The sequence below is a fragment of the Hipposideros armiger genome, unplaced genomic scaffold (assembly GCF_001890085.2).
Source record: "Hipposideros armiger isolate ML-2016 unplaced genomic scaffold, ASM189008v1 scaffold_814, whole genome shotgun sequence".
NCBI classification, from domain to species: domain Eukaryota; kingdom Metazoa; phylum Chordata; class Mammalia; order Chiroptera; family Hipposideridae; genus Hipposideros; species Hipposideros armiger.
Genome location: NW_017732164.1, coordinates 792463 through 813991, shown reverse-complemented (window position 1 = coordinate 813991; position 21529 = coordinate 792463). Strand labels below are relative to the sequence as shown.

General features: G+C 42.7%; 1 protein-coding gene across 1 annotated transcript in view; it reads left to right on the top strand.

Moving 5' to 3' along the window:
* The first annotated feature begins 2285 nt into the window (after positions 1-2285).
* The window catches only part of TUBGCP5 (tubulin gamma complex component 5), a 34789-nt gene continuing 15545 nt past the window's right edge, over positions 2286-21529 (top strand). Inside the window, exons 1-13 of the mRNA XM_019628907.1 lie at positions 2286-2465; positions 4331-4384; positions 4502-4610; positions 6045-6141; positions 6535-6614; positions 6829-6964; positions 11737-11851; positions 14206-14295; positions 15068-15161; positions 15842-16088; positions 18205-18407; positions 19427-19542; positions 20650-20918. Of these exons, the coding sequence (XP_019484452.1) occupies positions 2320-2465; positions 4331-4384; positions 4502-4610; positions 6045-6141; positions 6535-6614; positions 6829-6964; positions 11737-11851; positions 14206-14295; positions 15068-15161; positions 15842-16088; positions 18205-18407; positions 19427-19542; positions 20650-20918 (1756 nt within the window). The 5' untranslated portion in view covers positions 2286-2319. The remainder of the gene's footprint in view (positions 2466-4330; positions 4385-4501; positions 4611-6044; positions 6142-6534; positions 6615-6828; positions 6965-11736; positions 11852-14205; positions 14296-15067; positions 15162-15841; positions 16089-18204; positions 18408-19426; positions 19543-20649; positions 20919-21529) is intronic.

The window sequence follows — 21529 nt, the reverse complement described above, 5'->3', positions numbered from 1 at the left end:
TAGACTGAAGAACAAAAGGACAGCAACTTGTCTGTTCCCCTCTCCCTAATTCCCCAGCACTGTTCCCATCCCACCAATTCCCCAATAAAAATCTTAAAAAAAAAAAAGCTAACCTGAAGTTTGGAGCAACTGTCTAACCTAGACTCTGGCCCTCACAACTCCTCTGCAGGTACTTCTCTTCTTAAATAAACTTTCTAACTTCTGTTCCTTTGTGCCTTGTGAATTCTTTCATAACTTTTGAGTGACCAGGACAGGTTTGGTTAAAGGGGTCATGGAGCAAGAGGTATTGGATGGTTGGGGAGAGGGGGGTTCAAAGGGAGAGAATGTTGGTGGTGGGAGCTTAGAATATAACGTAAAAGAAATGGGGCTGTCAGAAGGAGAGCAGCTCCAGGGTGAGTGAAGGACACAGCAGAGGGGTGGGAGAGGGGAGAGAAAAAGAAGTGGGTGGGTTCAAGGCGCCCTGGCTGGAGGTTTGTAATAACTGAGTTTACTAGGCCACTGGCAGAGAAGTTCATTCAGCAGCGAACATTTGATTTGTTTGTCCTAAACTTGAAAGGACTTGTCAGGCCTCCTGCATACTGCAGCTACCCCGGAAATGCCAGACCACAAGTTTGTAGCACCACCTCCTTGTCACCCTCACCCCAGGTCAGATCTGAGGGGCAGGACACTCACTCTTCAGGGCCCGATTGGCAGCAAGGCCAAGTAAGCCAGCATTGGCTTCTGCCATTACCCGCCGGCTTACTAGTTCACCTTGGCCTGCCACGCGCTGACCTCTTTCACCATCCAAGTGGGGCCGCTCTGGCATTCTCTCTGCCCTAATGCTACAAGCTCCTACCTTCAGCCTGGCGGCTTGTCCAGCCATAAGTCCTTAGTCAGCAGGTGGGTGCTCACAAGATAGCGCGGGGAATGTCAGGGCTGCCTTCAGCCAGCAGCCTCTGGTTCTGCCACTCACCAGCTGTAAATCTCTGATACTTATTCTGTGAAACTGGCCCTCCGAGTTAAGTGAAATATGTCCGTCTGAAGAAGACAGGAACCATGTGACTTCACTCCCATAAGACATTACCAGAGAAAGTAAGAAACAAAGATACTAAACAAACAAAAAACAAATTCACAGACACAGACAACAGAATGGTGGTGAGCGGAGGGGAAGGGGGTGGCCAGAGAACCAAATGTGTAAAGGGGTCAACTCCAGAGTGAGGGAGGGAAGGTAGACACTGGGTGCAGAGCACACAATGGAGCGTACACATGCTGTGTTGTCAGGTTGTGCGCCTGGAACTTATATCAGTGTAACAAGCAATGATTCCACGATATAATCCACCTTTAAAAAGATACAGGATGTTTTGTACTTCTAAACCTGGTTCATGAATTTTACTTACTCAGTGACACATTAGGAATTTCCCCTTTTAAAAATTTTTACCATCAATTCTTAGCGATTTTCAGCAAAAAAACAATTTTAGTAAATTGAAAGTTTTTTTAAAAAATATTTTTATTGGGGATTATTGGGAAACTATGTTTTTTCCAGGACCCATTAGCTCCAAGTCAAGTAGATGTTTCAGTCTAGTTGTGCGAGGGCACAGCTCTGGCCCATGTGGGAATCGAACCTTGGTGTTATGAGCACTGCATTCTAACCAATTGAGCTAACCAGCTGCCCCAGAAGTTTTGTGTTTTTTTTCCTTTAAAATGACAACCAGTGGTTAACGGGTATGGTTACGTTTACCCACCAAAAGATGCGTCAAAAAATTGCATGACAGAAGGCACAGCACTCGGCTTGAGTGTAGGACGGGTTAACCCGCTTTGCTGACATTTGCTACAGTGTGGACCATGTAATATGGGCTGTGTAGACAGCGGGCAACTGAGAGATCCTTAGGGATCGCCTCCAGAAGAAGCAGCTAAGTTTGGAGAAGGGTAGACAACGAACACGTTATGGTACTTGAAAAGGCAGGGGCAAATAGACATGCTGAATGAGAATCTCCTGGCGGCTCTCAAAACATCGTAAATTAAACCAGCAACCAAGGTTAACCAGAGACTGTCTCTAATCTGATTAACAAAACCATCTGAGTGAGGACGCCCCTGTACTTACTCATTGAAGACTGGGAAACGCACACTGGCGCCACCAACAGAAATCAGCGAGGAACCTCAACGCGGCAGCAGCGCTAACTCTCGCGTGAGCGACCGCGGCTTCTCCCAGGAGCAACGCAGCCGGAGCGCGAACTCTCGCGAGAGCGGCTGCAGCCTCTCCCAGGAGCAACGCTTCCGGAGCGCGAACTCTCGCGAGAGCAGGTACAAACCGGGTTTCTGGCGCCGTTGTGTTGGAAAAACATGGCGCGGCCCTTCCAGTCCTGGAGCCGCCTGGATCGAGAGCAGGAGCGCGACATGCGCGAGCTCGTCCGCCATGTGGCGGGCCTCCAGGACGAGGCGGACCCCAACTTCCAGCTGTCCCTGCACTTCGCCTGGTCCAACTTCAGGTGTGAGGCGCGGCGCCGGGGCAGGGCCAACGGGGCGGAACTTCTAATCCAGTGCCTCATGCAATTAATTTTTCAAGATTTAATTTAGATACACAGAAGTCAGAGCTTCTGTTTGTGTTTATAGAAGTTGTAAATTAGATGATACTGTTATTGCCTGCAATGGAATTATTACTAAAAGAATGTTAGTAACATTCTGCTTATTTTCAGTAGAAATCTTGAATAGTAAACAGTTTTTCAAAATTTGTAATCTTGATTATCAGCCTTAATGATCATACAGAAATTGCCTACTTGGTTTACAGTGGGATTAGACAATGAGTTGAAAAGGTCACCAAACTCCTGAAATAATACACTGAATTCTTAAAATGTAACAAATGTGGACAGAAAAGGGGCCACAGGTTAAACCTGAAAAGCTCAGGAGACTGAAAATAAGATGGCATGAACACACACACAAAATTTTTAAATGGGCCGTGGCGGGAAGTCCTATCTTCAGCCTCCTCATTAAGTTAATCTGTGCCTTTCCAGTGGGCCTGTTTGTTGTCTTTTTGTACCTAAGATAACATCTTTAATCCTTTTTCTGGACCAGAGCACAAATAAACGTGTAATAATATCCAAATAGATCATAGAAGGCAGAAATTTAAATGCTGCCTCCCAAACAGTTTTTCTATTTTCTTTTTTTTTTAAAGATTTTTATTGGGGAATTGGGGGGATGGGAACAGTGCTGGGGAACTGGGCGAAGGGGAACATACAAGTTGCTGTCATTTTTGTTCTTCAATCTAGTTGTGGAGGATGTTGCTTCACTGGCCCAAGTTGGCACCATCATTGCGCTCTTCCCGGGTGAGGCAGATCAGTCGCCGGCTTCTGGACGGCCGCTCACTGCGGCTGCTGGCCGCTCACTGCGGCTGCTGGCCGCTCACGCTGGCTGCTGGCTACACACGGTAGCCCATGGCAACCCACTGCCAAGGGGGCTGCAGCCCACGCCGTCGCCGGCGACTCACGGCAGCCCAGCTCCAGGTTGAGCTGTTGTTCAGCATCTTAGCTGTGGAGGGCAGTGTCACTGGCCCTCATATGTGGGATCCGAACCGGGGCCCTCTGGCATCCCAAGCGAGTTCTTAACCATCGCCCCACTCGGCCGGCCCCAGTTTTTCTATTTTCTATGTGATGGATACTAGGAGTTGTTAACATGAGGGCCTGAAGGTAGAATTCAGGTGTTATGAATTAGGACAAGAAAAAAGTTACACTAACTCCTACCAAAAAAATAGCATTTCTTTCAATTATGAATGAAAGTAACAAGCGGTATTAGCTTACCTATGAGTGTCTCACCAATAAATCACATATTTTGCATCATGTACATAGTGCAGGTATTTCTCAATGTTGTTGACTGCTGCTTTAATGGTATTTATGGACCCACTGCTAGATCTTGTTACTTAATGCTTTAATAAAAAAATGTTTCTTACCCTGTCACAAACTTTTACAAATACTTCACAACTGTATTACAGTATATTTGGTTTCCTTTGTGTTTCATTTTATTATTTAAAAATTGTTCTGAGAAGGGAACCCTAGGCTTCTCTGGACTTCACTATGGCATAAAAAGATTAGGAACCCCGATATAGACTTGGGCGTAGGGCAGTATGGGAAGATAGAGGAGCCAGAGGACAGGATTGGGCAGCTCAGGATGAACTGTGTCCTGCTGGAAGGGTGCTTGAGCACTGTGTTGGTGCAGTGGTGGTTTGCCTGGATGGGGGAGATGTCGTGGGGGCAGAGGGACACTGCTGAGCAGAGGGTGTCTGGTGGGGATGGAGGGCAATGATAATTGTCTACTTAGTTTTATGACAAGATTGATGTAAAAATTGCATTTTGTTTTTTAGATTTCATCGTTTCTTGGATGTCAACAGCCACAAAGTAGAAAAGACAATAGAAGGGTAAGTCAGTTTTATATGTATGTATATATGTACATATTCAGAAATGTCTGTACTGTTATAGATCGTTTTCTTAATACAACTTTATAACTATAATTTGATTTGTTTGATATATTTTAGAATTTATGAAAAATTCATCATTCATTCTGATCTCAGCAAAGCTGCTAGTTGGAAGAGATTGACTGGGGAATTTCTAAATGCATCACTTCCAAGCACAAAGGAAGTAAAGGTATGCATTATATTGTGAGATCTCTGTTGTGTATATTACCGTTTCCAATCTGATTATTGTCAAACTTGTTTCTTTTAATATTTAAATATTCCTCCTCTTTTAGTATTGTCCCCTATTTAGAGCAGAATCCCCAGGAAACTGACTTAAGCATTGCCCAGTGTTCCTCAGACTTGAGTTAAAAGAAAAAGCAAGCTCTTGTTTAATCATCTTCTCAGTCCCAACCTACAATGGAAATTAAGATCAGAGGTTGGCACAAATAATAACACTGTCTGGTGATCTGAAATCTTTTAAATGGCTTTGCAGCCAGGTAATAAGAACTACCTATGTCATGCTTCTAGATGCCAGGTGCTGTTCTAAGCACTTTCATATTCAGTTGTGTGTCCTGAGACCACCCTTAGGCTCGAAGATTTGCTAGAAGATTTCAACAAAACTGAAAAAGCTGCTCTACTCACTGGATGGTTCATTTATAGTGAAAGGTACAGATTTAAAATGAGCACAGGAAAGGGCGGCTGCTTAGCTCAGTTGGTTAGAGCCGAGTGCTCATAACACTAAGGTTGCCAGATCGATCGCCACACCCTCCACAACTAGATTGAAACAACAACTTGACTTGGAGCTTAAGGATCCTGGGAAAACACACTGTTCCCCAATTTAAAAAAATTAAAAAATGAGCACAGGGAAAGACGCAGCGGGTAAATTTACCAAGTGTCTGCTATGTCCCTAGCATCATACTAATTGTAGGAATACAAAATAAATGAAACATGATATCACCAGGTAGTTATTTCATTATAATTATGGTAAACACTATGAAAATGTGCATAAGATGCTATAGAACATATACATGTATAATAGGGAGAGCTCACCTGGTCTGTGGGCATCAGAGACTTCCCTTCCCTTCCTTGATTTTAACCTATCTCCTTTCTTTTCCATGCAGGGTTTATGACTTGGAGCACATTTGGGGTATTTTTATTTTTTGCTAACTTTTTAAATGTGATTTTAAAAATATAATTTAAATTTTAAAAAAACTTAAAGAAAAGTTGAACAATAGTAAAAGGAACTCCTGTGTACCCTTTGCAGAAATTCTGTGATCAGTGTCCTTTAACCTGGAACAGTTCCTTAGCCTTTCTTTTTCTTGACCTTGGCATTTTGAATTGCCCAGACCAATTACTTGGTAGCTTGTCCCTCAATGTAGGTTTGTCTAAGGATTCCTCATCATGATTCAGGGAATGCATTTTTGACAAGTTCCTGATGTATACACATTTGAACTATAAAAATAGTTTAGAGATTAGGATTTATTTAGGTATAATTCATGTTTTCTCAAACCAGGAAAAAAGTGGGGGACATAACTGTCATGGCATTATCTTTTCTTTACTCAAACTAGTTTAAAAAGCTCTTAGCAATCTCGGTGATTCATACTCTTCATTTTTTGTTTTAAAGACAGATGCACATTATTCCATACTGTCACTTCTTCTGTGTCTTTCTGATTCTCCTTCAAACAACAATTATGTGGAAACACCAAGAGAGAAAGAAGTGGGTATGTTATCAGATGCTTTAATATATAGCAAATAAAAGAGAAACTGGTTTTATTACTTAATTACTAGACATTGCAATTTTATAAAGCATTGTAAAAATCTGTGAAACTAAAATATTTCTGTTGCATTGGATGCAGTTGCAGGTTTTTATTTAAAATATAAATTCTGACTTGGTAAGTTAAACTACTTTCAGTTGTATAAAGGGAAAAATGACTTTTGAAGATAAAGAAATTAAAATATCAATTTATTGAGTGTTTTCAATGTTTTTGAACTTTTATTTCCCAAGCACTTTTTATTTTGAGTTTTGTTGGACTTTTTTCCTATAGTTTTGGTTTTGGTTTTTTTCCCCCGCATGTTTTTGATATAGCTGATGAGATTTTTCTGTTACATTTTAGAAAAGAAAGATGATTTTGACTGGGGAAGATACTTGATGGAAGGTGAAGAAATTGACCTTAGTCCGGATGTAGACACACCGGTCAGTGGCAGTAGTTTTGCTATTGAAAATAAAAACAAATGCCCAGTTGTATAGATGGTTTTTATGGGTCCTCTGCTCTGCAGCAACTTATCATAACTAAAACAGGCACACTCTTCAGTTAACTAGAGTAGTTTATTATGGACATAAATATAAATATAAACAGCTTCAACTGTTATACACTCTAAGGGTAAGTTGTATTGCCTTTTTTAATCAGAATTGGTCTGAAGACAGTGAAAATGAGGATGATCAACAGCCCTTGAGCAGAGAGGACTCTGGGATTCAAGTGGATAGGACACCGTTAGAAGAACAAGATCAAAACAGAAAGCCAGGGCTTCGTGTCCTCTGGAAAGGTACTGTGTGTTCTTGGATGCTGGCATCCTTTGCTAATTGAAAAGTTCTCTAGAAGGGAAGGCAAGTGTTGCGAATCAGTTCCATGCCCTTTAAGATGTTGCTAATAGTACCTAAGGAATAGCGCTATAAAATTAATGTTAAAAGGGATTTAGAGAGCAATTTTGTTCTTTTCTTACAGTTCTAAGAACTTTTCTTAGTTCTAAATGTTTTACTTTATTTTTATTGGAGGATTGACTTTACTAAAATTAGTAACTAAGAGGAAAAAATCTATACCAAGACCTATACCATTTAATTTTAAATTTGGATGTCTGCTTTTTTAGTTTTTACTGAAGAACTGTGAATTGGTAGAGTCTAGACAGAGCTGGAAGCAAACGTAGAGATTAGATCATCTAATCCAACTTCTTATTTGGTAGATAAGGAAACAAAGACCTGATGACCATGGTTTTCCCGTGGCCACAGAGCCATGACACTAATCCCAGAAGCAGGGGTGTGTGACCAGACCCTGTGCACTGTACTTGAACCTTGCCAAATGGACACAAAGTAGTTAAAGCTGATTTCTGCATTCTAATGATTTTCTGATTTTCTTTTACCATACTTTCTAATTCTTGCTTTGGACCTTCAGGGGAGAGTGTGGATTTATCAGCTCGGACATATGATTGTCACTAGTTCCTGCAGGACCTTTAGTCTAGTGGGTTTCTTCTCCTCCTTGATCCTCCATTTTCCTATCTCCCCAGCCCAGCTCCAGGCACTGTTCTCATGGAGTTGATACCTGTGTTCTCATACTGTGTGGCTTGGTGTGCTCTTTATACATTACATCCTGGTGGGATGTTATGTATAAGCTCTGCTGTGCTGTGCTCCTCTTTCATTGAACTCTGTGTTGAATCTGTCCCTGTCACTCTGTACGCCTCTTCAGTCTTCTGTGCATGAGCACAGCACATGCTTCCATTTGTTTGAGTCTTTTTCAGTTTCTTCAATATCTAATAGTTTTCCGGGTACATGTCTTTTACCTCCTAGGTTAAATTTACTCCTAAGATTTTATTCATTTTGATGCAATTACATGAGAGATTGTTTTCTTAATTTCTGTTTCTGATAGTTCATTATTGATGTATAAAAGTGCAATTGAGGGCGGGCCGGGTGATTCGGTTGGTTGAGTGTTAGCTTAAGAACACAAGCTCTGAGCAATAGGGCTGTTGGTTCGATTCCCACATGGGCCAGTGATGCCCGAGCTGAGCTGCCGCTGAGCTGCCAACAGGTGGCAAGATGGCTCAGCTGGTGAGAGCATGTGCTCCTAACAACAAGACTGCCTGTTCGATGGTGGGCTATGCCTGCCTGCAACTAAGACTGAACTTAGCACCTTGAGCTGAGCTGCCACCTGAATGGCTCAGTGGATGGAGTGTGCGCTCTTAACAACAACGCTGCCGGTTCAACTCCTGCATGTGTTGGTGAATATGCCCACCCACAACTAAGACTGAACTTGGCACCTTGAGCTAAGCTGCCACCCGGATGGCTCAGTGGATAGAGTGTGCACTCTTAACAACAAGGCTGCTAGTTTGACTCCTGCATGGGGTGGTGGCTACGCCCACCCACAACTAAGATAGAACACAGCACCTTGAGCTTAGAGGCCACGAGCTGCCAACGGGCAGCCACATGGCGACTGATGCCCTCCACAATGAAAATTGAAGAACAACAACTTGGCTAGTCCCCTTCCCCAATGCCCCATCACTGTTTCCCTCCCCTAGTTCCCCAATTTAAAAAAAAATGCAACTGATTTCTGAATATTAATTTTGTATCCTGCTACTTTAATGAATTCATTTATCAGTTCTAAAAGCTTTTGGGTGGAATCCTTAGGATTTTCTATATATAGTATCATGTCATCTGCAAATAATGACAGTTTTACTTCTTCCTTTCCAGTTTGGATGCCCTTCCTTCCTTTTTTCCTTCCTTCCTTCCTTCCTATTAGTTTTAGGTGTACAAAACAATGTAATAGTTAGACATTTCACCCCTCACAAAGTGATAACCCCCCTCCCCCAATCTATTTCCCCTCTGACATCATATATAGCTATTACAATTCCATGGACTCTATTCCCTATCCTGTGCTGTACTCCATATCCCGTGACTCTCTCTGTCTCTCTCTCTGTCTCTCTCTGTCTCTCTCTGTCTCTCTCTCTCTCTCTCTCTTTCTCCATATATATATATGTTACATATATATATATATATATACACACACACACACACATATATAAAATTATAGTTGACATACAATATTATTCAGCTTCAGGTGTACAGTGCAGTGGTCAAACATCTACACCATCTACACCATCCATGAAGTGGTCTCCCTAATAAGGCATATGCCCATCTGACACCCTACAAAATCTTTTATTTCTTCTTATCTGATTAATCTGGCTAGGACTTCCAATTTGGATGCATATGTTGTTACACTTGCTGTTGTCCCAAAGGCCCCTTAAATTGTCCTCATGTTTTTGGATTCTTGTTTCTTTTTGCTGTTCCAATTTGGTGTTTTCTGCTAGTTTATCTTCCAAATTTCTGATTCGATCCTCTGCTTCATCTAATCTGTTAATTCCCTCTAATGTATTCATTTCAGTTATTCTTCATTTCTGACTGGTTCTTTTTTATGTTTTTTATCTCTATTTTTATGTTTCCTATTTCTCTATTAAAGTTCTCACTGAGATCATTGAGCATCCTTATAACCCGTGTTTTGAACTCTGTACCTGGTAGGTTGCTTGTCTCCATTTTATTTAGTTTTTTTTCTGGAGCTTTGTCCTGTTTTTCCAGTTGGGACATGTTTCTTTGTTTCCTCATTTTGGCTATCTCCCTGTGTTTGGTTTAATGTATTAGGTACAGCTGCTATGTCTTCTGTTCTTAATAGAGTGGACTCATGCAGTAGGCGTTGTGTGGGTCCCGGTGGCACAGTCTCCCTGGTCACCTGAATCAGGTGCTCCAGGTGTGTCCTTTGTGTGCGTTGTGTGTGACCTCCTGTTGGAGTTGAGCCTTGATTGCTGTTGGCACGTCAATGGGAGGGATTGACCCTCAGGCTGACTGGCTGTGACCATGGCCCACCAGTGGAGGAGCTGTAGTGCAGGAGCTGACCCTATGGAGCAGGGTTCACTTTAGTGGGGCTCTAGTGCCTTTGGGTGTCATTTGTGGAGCTGGTTGGGTGGTGCTCTGTTGTGTCTGAAGCTGGCTACCAGCTGTATTGGCTCTGGGGCTTCTTGGAAGAGTATGGTGCAGGCCAAGGTCAGCTGCTGCCTGTGCCTGACCCAGGGCCACCTGCTAGGAGCTACAGAGTGATCTGCGGTTGGAAGCTGCATGTGCTGGGCTTGGAAGCACTTGGGAGAGGCAAAACTGTGAACTGAGGTCAGCTGCCGCTAGTGCCAGGCTTAGGGCTGCTTAGCATGAGGTATGGGGTGTGACAAGGCCAGATGCTGCTTGTTTGGGGTTTGTGAACCTTTGAGAGGTTTTAGGAAAGTCCACAGTGTGTGGCTGAGACCAGCCACTTGTGAGGGACACCTGTTGATGGAAGGTTGGGCTGGTGCATGAGTTGGATGGGGTGAGCGGTGTTAGCCAGTTTTATGGGGACTCATACTTGGTGCCCGCCTGTGCCTGCCAGCTGTGTAGGGGAGGGCTCAGAAAGGACCGTTGGCCAGCACATCTGCCTCACAGAAAGCTTCGGTCCAGCCCTTGCCTCAGAGCCAGACAATTCAGTTCCTCCCTGTGTGTCCCTGAGCTTTCAAGCTGCTATCCTTTTGCTGGAGCTTAGGACAAGTGTGTATGAGCAAGTGAGTCTATGCACTGGCCCTTTGAGTGGACCCCTGAGTCTGCAGCCGCCCTCCGTCTTACCCGTACCAAATTCCTGCTAATTTTCACAATGAGAGGTTGTGGGGACTTTTCTCCCCGGCACTGGTTAGGGAGCCCGATGTGGGGCTGGGACCTCTCATTCCTTGGGGGACCTCTGCAGGCAACGGTATATACCCCTCCCGATTCTGAGCCACCACCTGTGTGTGGGGGACCAGCCCATTTTGCATCTCTGTCCTCTTACCAGTCTCCGCATGGCTATTTCTTTATATTCATACTTATAGGAATTCTGTTCATCTAGACTGCAGGTGATTCTCAAGGGTGGTGGTTCTATAACTTAGTTGTAATTTTGATGTGGTCACGGGAGATGGCCAGCACAGCGTTCATCTACTCTGCCATCTTGACTGGAACTTGGGTTTGCTTTTTTTAAATTTAGGATTTTTCATCTTTATTCTTCGATGAATTACTTTTCTTACCATGTCTTTATCTTGTTTTAGAAGCAAGGTTATATTAGTCTCATAAAGTGTTAGGCAGCTTTCCCTTTTTCTGTTTTCTGGAACAAGCTGTATAAGATATCTAATCCTCAAAAGTTTAGTACCGGTCCTGAGGGTGCTTGGGACCATCTTTGGTTATCATTTCAATTTCTTTCATGATTAGTGATTATTATTAAAGATTATTTCAGCATTATTATTATTCAAATACATATACTGTTTGTGTCTTTCTTCATGGGGTCATTTTAAAATTGAGTAATATTCTTTTTACCTTCTAACCAATGACACTTAATTAAATTTTGTATGGATGGCTCTATATATAGGATTTTAAATAAAATTTAAAATTTAATATAAGTTAAAAATTATAATGTAAATTATATATATATATAATTTAATGATTCTGTATATAAATGTTGTCAGTAGCTGTTATTTTAAAGAGCTTTTTTTCATTAAATTTCCTCTGGTAGATGAGCCAGATGCCCGAAGCTGGCTGGAGCAGCACGTAGTCCATCAGTACTGGACAGCCCGGTCCTCAAGGTTTCCTCACAGTTTACATTTGCACTCCAATTTAGCTGCTGTCTGGTAAGAAGCTAAACTTTTCATTTATTGTATTAATAGAAGAAACTTTGGCTGGGGACTGCCGGAGTCTCTGGTGGGCATCCAGTTTGGGTCTATGTTGGCATTGAACCTTGAAGATGCAAAAGGAAACCCTGCCTCTCATGTCCTCGGCGGCTGGCGAGTGCAACCTTCCTCTATATTCCCACCTGTACGGAGCGGCATTGGAAACTGCATGGCACTGGACGGATGAGGTATCTGGCTCAGGGCCTCCAGCCTGAGTGACCGCTACTGGGCTGGCTCCCTGTGGCTTTTCAGGGACCCTCGTGCCATCCCCAGTGAAGGCTTCTGCTCTGCTGGAGTCCACACGGAGGCCAGAGTGACTGACCTCCCTGGGGTGGGGTACAAGAGGTATCGTAGTGGCTTCCAATTCAGGTGCTGTTGGATTGTGAGAGCTGGACAAGGATGAGACACTCGTCAGCAAAGCCTGCAACTATGAGCATGGTGACACAGTGTCTGCAGTCAGTGTCCTGAGCTCTGGCACACAAGCTGTCAAGGTTGGGGACCTCTCTCAGCAGATGGTACTGAGTTCATACCAGGCTAACTCTGGGCATGCCACCTGTGTTGCTGCCTCTCCCTACAAGGACTCTGTTTCTTTCCTGCACTGAGGGCAGTAGAATTATACTGCGGGATACCCTGTCCCAAGCCAGCATCACTGATGGGCTGCACTGTCCCTGGCTGCCTTCCTATCACTTGCTTAGCATTCTGAGCAGAGTGAGGTCTTCATCTTTGGTGATGAGAGTGGGGCTGTTCCTTGTGGACCAAGGGTGCAAGCTGGGGTGCTGTACTGCTAACACGGTGTCCCTTTCTGGCCTCTGTCACTAAAGACCACTCTCTTGCTGGGCTGGACTTAGGCCTTTTCAAGGTGTGTAGGAACCGAGCCCACATAGACTTGGTGAGAGCTGCTACTCGGTCCCCGCTCAGCACTCCTTAACACAGTGGGCGGGGACCATCCGGTCATCCACCACATCGTGCCCACAGAACCTCTTCCAGCCCCTGGCCCTAGCAGTGTTGTCGAGTGGATTGGATTTAAGACAAAAAGCAAATCGCGCACAAGTAGCCACTCCTGTTAGCTGTGCCCTCTCAGTTTGTGAGACAACACACATGTGGATACATCAGATGTGTGCACTTCCAGGCATGTCTCTCAGCCTGAGTTTTGTCATCACAGGGAAGGAAAACATTCTTGAAGATGGACGTTTATGTATGTAGATACATAGCTTCTGGTGGTGGAGGGAATAAAAAATCCATCTCACATCTTTCCCACCTCCATGCCCCCCCCCCCAAATAAAAGTTCACGGAGGGTTTTATGCTTCCTGTGTAGCTGTGTCATGCCTGAATGAGGCGTGGGATGTGGGCATTCCTGGGTTCTAGGATGCAGTGAATACACCTCTCACAGAGGTAGGAGCAGCTTAATTTCTTTTGCAGACCTTAATCCTCCTTTACCACGAGCGATGCCTCCACAGAAATCCAGCCCAGCTTCCCTCGAGGAAGAGCGAGGTCACTCCCCCCAATTCTGCACATCTTGCCGTTAAACTGAGACAGGTCCATTCTCTGGCTGAATGAGAAGTTCACCTGGTGCCTGTGTAATAAATAGACTTGCAGAGACATGTCTGCCACTTTTCCTACCTGAAACCAGCCTGGAGCCTTACCCTCCTGCTGGGCCCCTTTCTGTGGATGTAGAAAGTCTGAGTGCTGCTTTTGTGGACTCTGAACATTTTAAATTGCAGCATCAGACTGGCTGGTGAGATTAAAAGTTTAGGCTTTGTTGGCCTGTCTTTTGAAAAAACAACAAAAAATACCCTTTGATGTTAATTGATTTTGATTTGTGATTTAAATCAAGTACTTCCCTGAAATTTAAACTTACTGGTTTTTTCTTTTTTCCACAATTTTAATCGAACACAGTTTTTAATTATTTCATTGTTATTTTTTATTTCATTGTTATTTTTTAAATGAAATTATTTAATTATAACACATCTTGATTTTCAAAGTGACTGGATTACTATAAGACCACTTATTTGATTTTCATTTCAGTGCACTTATTGCAAAAATAGTTACTATTTTAACAAACACAGTACATAGTTTTAAACTTTTGCCTAAACCAGCCATAGATGCAATAATTGGAATCGCTCTGAAAGTGCTTCTCTGAGAGTATTTCAGTTGATTTATGAAAATGATTGTGGGAGGGCATTTACAGCCTGTCATGTTTATTTGCTTATTGATTACTGGTTAAGTTACCACTAAATTACATATATTCTTTGAGACATGTAATTTTACTAAATGAGAAACCTTCCCATTGATATTTGATATTTGCTATCTAACAGGGACCAACACCTGTACAGCAGTGACCCGTTATATGTTCCAGATGACAGAGTTTTTGTTACAGAGACACAGGTTATTCGGGAAACTCTATGGTAAGACCTATTAACCCAATTAATAGTCCAGAAGACTTTATTAATGAGAAGCAGAATGTTGGTTTTTATAAAGAAAAGTGTTCAGGGGTTTTTCACATGCAAACTAGAAACAGGCCATTAGGTATCAACCCTAAACAGATCCCAGTAGGCACCTATGCTTGGATTGGGGAACACAGGAAGCCCAAACTTCAGATTCAGACATGGAGATTGTGAGATTTGGATATATTCTTTCCCATTTTGAGTAACTTAATACATAATTTAATTAGCTTAAACCATCACTTTTGTAATATCTGGGCTCAAAGCAAAGTTCCTAATTTGCTGCTTACTGCTATTAATGGGTAGAGTTAACCAGTGAAAGTTACCTGGACTCCTTACCTGGAAACCAGGAATCTAAGAAATTAGATGGTGTTCACACAGAAATGCCAAGTGAGAGCCGCAACATGAGTGCTCTTGCTCCTGAGCTCCCAGGTTCTGCTCCTCTGTCAGAAAGCAAATACTGGTGGTCTTAAGAATGGGAATATCTGATTGGACCGGCTTGTATGTGAAGAAATACTTTGACAACAGACACTGTTGGGAGCTTCTCTAAGATAATATTGAAACATCTCGAGTCTTAAAGGAATCACATAAAAAGATTGATGTGTTCTGTTTTCTGTTCTCTTTGCCCCGCCACCCCACCCCCAATTCTAAGTCTTTCATTAAAATTTCTTAGTCGTTACTGTAGTGAGTATTTTGCTATGCTTGAAGTACATTCATCTTTTTTATTTTGTTTCAGGTTACTTTCAGGGGTAAAAAAGCTCTTTATATTTCAGCTGATAGATGGGAAGGTAACAGTGAGAAACAATATTATAGTAACTCATTTGACACATGTAAGTTATTTGCTTTTATTATAATTAAAATTAATAGGATTTATGTAAACCATGGTTCTATAACTTTAGAACATTTTGCAATATTAAAACTACTAAATGTATTAGACAAAACAAAAGGCATAATTAAGTTGTGTGTCTATACAGTACTTAGAGAATTCTTTAGTATTGTTTGTGATGTTCATTTTTTTTTTTTTAATTTTTTATTGGGGAACAGTGTGTTTTTCCAGGACCCATCAGCTCCAAGTCAAGTAGTAGTTTCAATCTAGTTGTGGATGGCGCAGCTCAGTGGCCCATGCAGGGATCGAACCAGCAACCTTGGTGTTATGAGCACTGCTTTCTAACCAACTGAGCCAACAGGCCACCCCCATATTTGGTTTTGATTTGTGTTTTCTGCTTTTTTTCCCCGTCATTCTGTATTGAGAAAGCTGTATACTGTAATTTTTTTGCCTATAGTATATTTACTTGATAAGTGTTTTTAAAAAGTATAAGCCACAATTCCATATTCTGTAGAAAGTAATGCTTATTAACTATCCCTTGACTCTGAAACTAAATGTTTGTTTTATGACTCTGTGTTCAGAATAGTCACAAAAGAAGTATTTTACAGTGGGGGCGGGGGGCGGGTACGAATGTGAGTGTTCACAGAAGGCTGACTAAACAATTTCAGTTTGCTTCTGTTGCAGAGCTGTTTACGGTCAGTGCTGGAGCAGGTAGCTGCCTATGGCCAGGTTGTGTTCCAACTCCAGGAGTTCATCGATGAAGTCACGGGGCACAGCTGCGAGAACACGTTACCTGGAAATGGTTCTGCCCTTCACACATTGACCGAGGCTCCCTTCAGAACATACCAGGCTTTCATGTGGGCCCTGTACAAATACTTTATTAGTTTCAAAGAGGAACTTACAGAAATTGAGAAGTGTATCATCAGTAACGGTATTTAAATGTTCTTCCCTTTTACTTGTAGGACACATAAGTCATTTTTTGAATGTCATTTAAGTTATTGATATAAGATTTGAAAATTACATGGCAAACAAGTAATTCTCATGAATACATTTTTTTTTTTTTTACATTTTAAGCCATTCATTTCTAAAAATCCAAACAGTACAGAAGGATTTACGGTAAAAATTTTCCCCTTGCTTCAGTTCTCCATGCAGGTACTCAGTTCCCCTCCTCAGAGGCAGCCAAGTCATCAGTTTCTTGTGCGTCCTTCCAGAAATAATTTAGACATATGCAATCAACTCGTATTTATATCTCCTTACCTAGAAGTCTATTATCGGCTCTCTTCAAATTGTTCTTTAGTTTATATTTTGAGGTTTATTATCTTACAAATATATAAAGAGCCTCCTCGTTTTATTTGTACAAATTGAGTGTTGTGTTGTATGGGTGTATCATAGACCAGTCCCCTTTTGGTGGACATTTAGGTTGCTTCTGATCTTTGGCTCTTTGCATCAGTGCTGCAGTGAAAACCACTTCCATGGAAGTAGTTGTATGTGTGTGCAGCAAGTTACCTGTAGCATGAATTCTTAAGAGTGAAAGTGCTAGGTACAAGGGGATTTGATAGCATATGTGACTTTGATAGATGTCACCCCATTGTTCTCCACGGAGGTACAGATAAATGATTTTACTCTCTTGCCAGCAGGGTGTATGAATACCTGTTGCCAACAGTGTTATCAGACTTTTTGATCTCCACCAATATGATAAAACAGTGTAGGTGTCTTCCTCCTCCACTTTTATTAGCAACTACTACAAAAAATAGTACAAAGAGGTCCCCATGTCCCCATCACCCAACTTCCCCCAGTGGAGACAGCTTACATAATTATGGATGTTATCAAAACTAGAAAATTGATGTTGGCATAATACACCACATAGTCTGCAGACCTGATGGGTTTCACCAGTTTTGCAGGCATTTGCTCTTTGTGGGAAGGGGAATAATATCTGCATGCATAGCTCTGTGACATTTTATCACCTGTGTAGATTCATACAACCACCTCCATGTTCAGGATTTAGAGCTGTGCCATCCCGACGAAGGAACTTGCTCTTGACGCCCCCTGCAGTCAGTCACCCTCTCCCTCCCCTCACTGAAACAGCAGCCCACTGTAGTCTGTTCTTTATTTTCCCCATGTAGTTTTAATTTGCATTCTTTCATCACAGGTGAAGTCAAGTTATCTGTGTGTATGTTTAAGAATGATGTGTAGGGCCGGCTGAGTGGCTCAGTTGGTTAAGAGCTCGCTCAAGAGTGCAAGCTCTGGGCCAGCTGAGTGGCTCAGCTGGCTAAGAGCTCGCTTGGGAGCACCAGCTCTGAGCAGCAGGGCTGCGGTTCGGATCCCACATGAGGGCCAGTGACGCTGCACCCTCTACAGCTAAGATGATGAACAACAGCTCAACCTGGAGCTGGGCTGCTGTGAGTCACTGGCATAGGCTGCAGCAGGGCTGCAGTGGACTGCCATGAGCTATGTGAGTGGCTGGCAGCCAGCATGAGTGGCTGGTAGCTGGTGTGAGCTACCGGGAGCCACTGTGAGCGGCTGACCAATGACCGGCTACCGATTGCCTCACCCGGGAAGAGCACAATGATCATACCAACATGGGCCAGTGAAGCGATGCCCTCCACAACTAGACTGAAGAACAAAACAGCAATTTGCCTACCTGTCTGTTCCCCTTCCCTGATCCCCCAATGCTGTTCCCCTCCCCGCAATTCCCCAATTTAAAAAAAAAAAAAAAAAAAAGTGCGCACTCTGAGCAACAGGATTGCCAGTTCGATTCCTGGCCTAAGCTAAGCTGCCAACAGGTGGCAGGATGGCTCAGCTTAAAAAAAAAAGACATGTATTTCCTTTTCCGTGAACTATCAGTTCCTTTATATATTATTTTTCTGCTGAGTTGTCTTTTTTACCTTTAGAGAGTTTTCTTTAGTAAAGTTCACCCTGTGTGATAGGAGATGAAAACCCACCATCCCCCAGTTTGCTGTGCCTTTCCATGTGGCTGAACATTTCTATCACATTGGAATGCAGATATGTTTCTTGGCTAATGAGTGTGATTTCTCATTTTTTTGCAGACACTACGATAACTCTTGCTATAGTAGTGGACAGGCTGTCACCTCGACTGGCTCAGCTCAAGGTTCTGCACAAAGTCTTCAGCACTGGAGTAGCAGAAGTTCCACCTGACACTCGGAATGTCGTTCGGGCATCCCACCTGCTTAACACACTGTACAAGGCCATTCTTGAATATGACAGTGTTGGAGAAGCGTCTGAGCAAACGGTACATGGGGCCTTGTCTGGTCTAAAATGTGTGACCCCATTCTGCCCAGCCAGAGGATTGGTGGATAGCCTGTCTTGCTCTGGGTCAAAACAGTGCTCAAATCATGCTATTCTAGATAGTTATGCAAGGTTTCTAAATCAGCATCTAAATTATAATTGCTAAGGTCACAAAACCATAAAAGCAAGATGTGAAAACTACCTAACTAATTTATATAGATATTTCTACTAATCCTTTCTTAAGTAAAAATGCAAATCTATTATATGAAGCATCTAGAGTAATCACATTCATAGAAAGAAAGTAGAGTGGTGGTACCAGGTCCTGGTGGGGGGCGAGGAGAAAAAGGGAGATGTGTAATGCATACAGAGTTGCAGTTTTGAGTGTGAAAAAGTCCTGGGGGTCTGTTTTCACAACAAGGTGAATATGCTTAACACTATTAAACTGTACACTTAAAGATGTTGATAATATATTTTATGTATTTTTTTACCACAGTTTAAAAAAATGCAAATCTTAAAAAAAAAAATACAAATTTAACCAGAGTCTGTAATCTGGAAAGCAGCAGGTTTGTTTGGGCACATATTTCTGGTATGTTTCCTGGTTTGTTGGTGTCTCTTTGCTTTCCCACCATTTTGGTCAGTATAAAGGAGGTTAACTTCTGTCAGCTAGGCACTGTTTGTCCTGCTGGGAAGCATTTCTGCGTTCTTAATGGACATTGTACTAACTGCACTATTTAGGTAGGATAACCGTATCCCAGGTTGGTCTGTCCCATTTAGAACAAACCAGTGTCCCTGGGTAACTCGCACTCTCAAGAGGATCCTAGTATGGGCCACAGACAATGTGATCATATCACGTTTAAGTGAGTTTTTGATAAGGAGTTTATAGCATGTTTTAGATTTTTAATTTCTTAATTTGTTTCAAAAAACAGAAAACGGATCACTTTGTAAGAGGCATTTCAGAACTGTCATGTCTCATCTCATGCAGAGATGAGGGTGTTCTAAGGGCTGGGCGTGCTGTCCCCGCAGGTCTCCCTGCTCTTCTCTCTCTGGGTGGAGACGGTGCGGCCCTACCTGCAGACGGTGGATGAGTGGATCGCGCACGGGCACCTTTGCGACCGCGCCAGGGAGTTCATCATCCAGAGGTGAGGGCCAGGCGCCACCTCACCCTTCTCCACGGTAAAGTCACACGCAGTCATTTGCTCCACGTGATTCTGAGGGTGTCAGTGCCACTGACACAGCTGTGTGGTCAGCACAGGCAGGTTCTGCTGCACTCCTAGAGTAGACGTCAGGTGCCAACCCAAAAGTATTCTTAGCTTTATGTCTGTTCCCATCTTTTCTTAGCACACTGTATTTTTGAGCGCTAGTGTGTTTATAGAGGGCTGGTATGCCAAAGGCACACTGCTACCCATAAAAACAGACCTAGGTGATAACAGATGGCTTCAGTTATTCTCATTACAAATAATCAGTACGATGAAAGATAGGAAAATATTCTAGAATATGCCGCCACCATATTTATTTCTCCAAATTAGCTACTCTTTTTTACCCTTTCAGGTAATTGACTTTTCTAAGCGGAATTGTAGGAACTGTAATGTGTAACTGCTCTCGCTGTCAGTTCACTTAGAAGCTGTGGGCTCTGTTTGGATGTGTGCATTTGATAGACAGCTGTCTGACTCAGTGGGAAGGATAACTTCATGTCACCAGGTCTCTGCAAAGGCAGCCCTGTTTACACAGCGCTCATAAATGAGCCTGCCTTTCTCTTCCTGAATCTCATGTCTCTCATGTTCTCTTTCATCAGTCTTGCAAGAGAATTTTGTAAAAGTGGGGTTCTGACTATTCTTAGAGGATGATGAGTGACTCTCATTTCTTTGTTAAAAAGCAGCTCAGTTAAGAATCTGGGGAAAAGATGTGGGAGTCTGGGGATTGCTTTCCCAGGAGATGGCAAAATGGGTCAACTGTTACTCTACCTCTAAAGAAGAACAGATTCGTCATATTTTCTTTAGTTCCAATTCAGGAAACTTTCTACTTAGTTAAATTTTATCTATTCCATTCAGAGTGTTTATCCACTTTTCTATGTTATACTGAAGCCAGATAAAATCTTCCCTCTTTTGTGTGGAAATTGCTTCGTTTTTACCAGTAATTGATATTACTGTGTTTTGGAATGTCTGGATAACATGCCTAATCTAGAATAGATACGCCGTTGTTTTTAAGGGAGAAAAGCTGAAGTTTAAAATTTTTCTGACTCTCCATAGAAACAAAAATGTTCCAGTAAATCACAGAGACTTTTGGTATGCAACTTACACGCTGTACAGTGTATCAGAGAAGACAGAGAATGAAGAAAAAGCAAGTGACAATGCTAGTGCGAGTTCTGGCAGTGACCAGGGGCCCTCCAGCAGACAGCACACCATGGTGTCCTTCCTCAGGCCTGTCCTAAAGCAGATCATAATGGCTGGCAAGTCTATGCAGTTGCTGAAGAACCTGCAGGTGGCAGACAGCCCCATGGGCCAGGCCACGGCCAGAGGTGGGCCCTTTGCTCTGCATCTCCCTCTTCACCCTTGTCATCCTGAAATATGTAACTGTTTTATAGTGTGAAACTGATCAGCGCCTTTGGTTACGCGGAAGTTATCACCACCATGATCAAACTGAGATCATGCCGCTCCTGATGGAGAAGAGATTGTCCTCATTGGGGACTCTGAGCACTGTGTTTGAAAGGCAGCGACATGCGTTTCCCTTACCCTTATGCCTTAGGGTTGGTCGTCCTTAAGAAATGATTCTCGGGCGTTTCTTTTTTTTTAAGAGGGCGCAGCATCACTTGCCCTGATGTGGGATCCGAACCGGGCCCTGCTGCTCAGAGCTGGCGCTCCCAAGCCAACTCTTAACCAACCCGCCACTTGGCTGGCCCTCTCTGGCGTTTCTTAATGCCATGCAGCATTTAGCTCTTGAAGATCATGAACCCTGCTAGGTAGGAATTCATTCATGAGCAGTTCAGACTTGATCATGGATTTTGAGAAAATCTTGATGATAATGTCCAGTCTTTTTTTTTTTTTAATTATTTTTTATTATGAAATACACATTTTTTAGAATTAGTTTCAGCTGTACAACACAGTGCAATAGTTATACTTTTTACCCCTC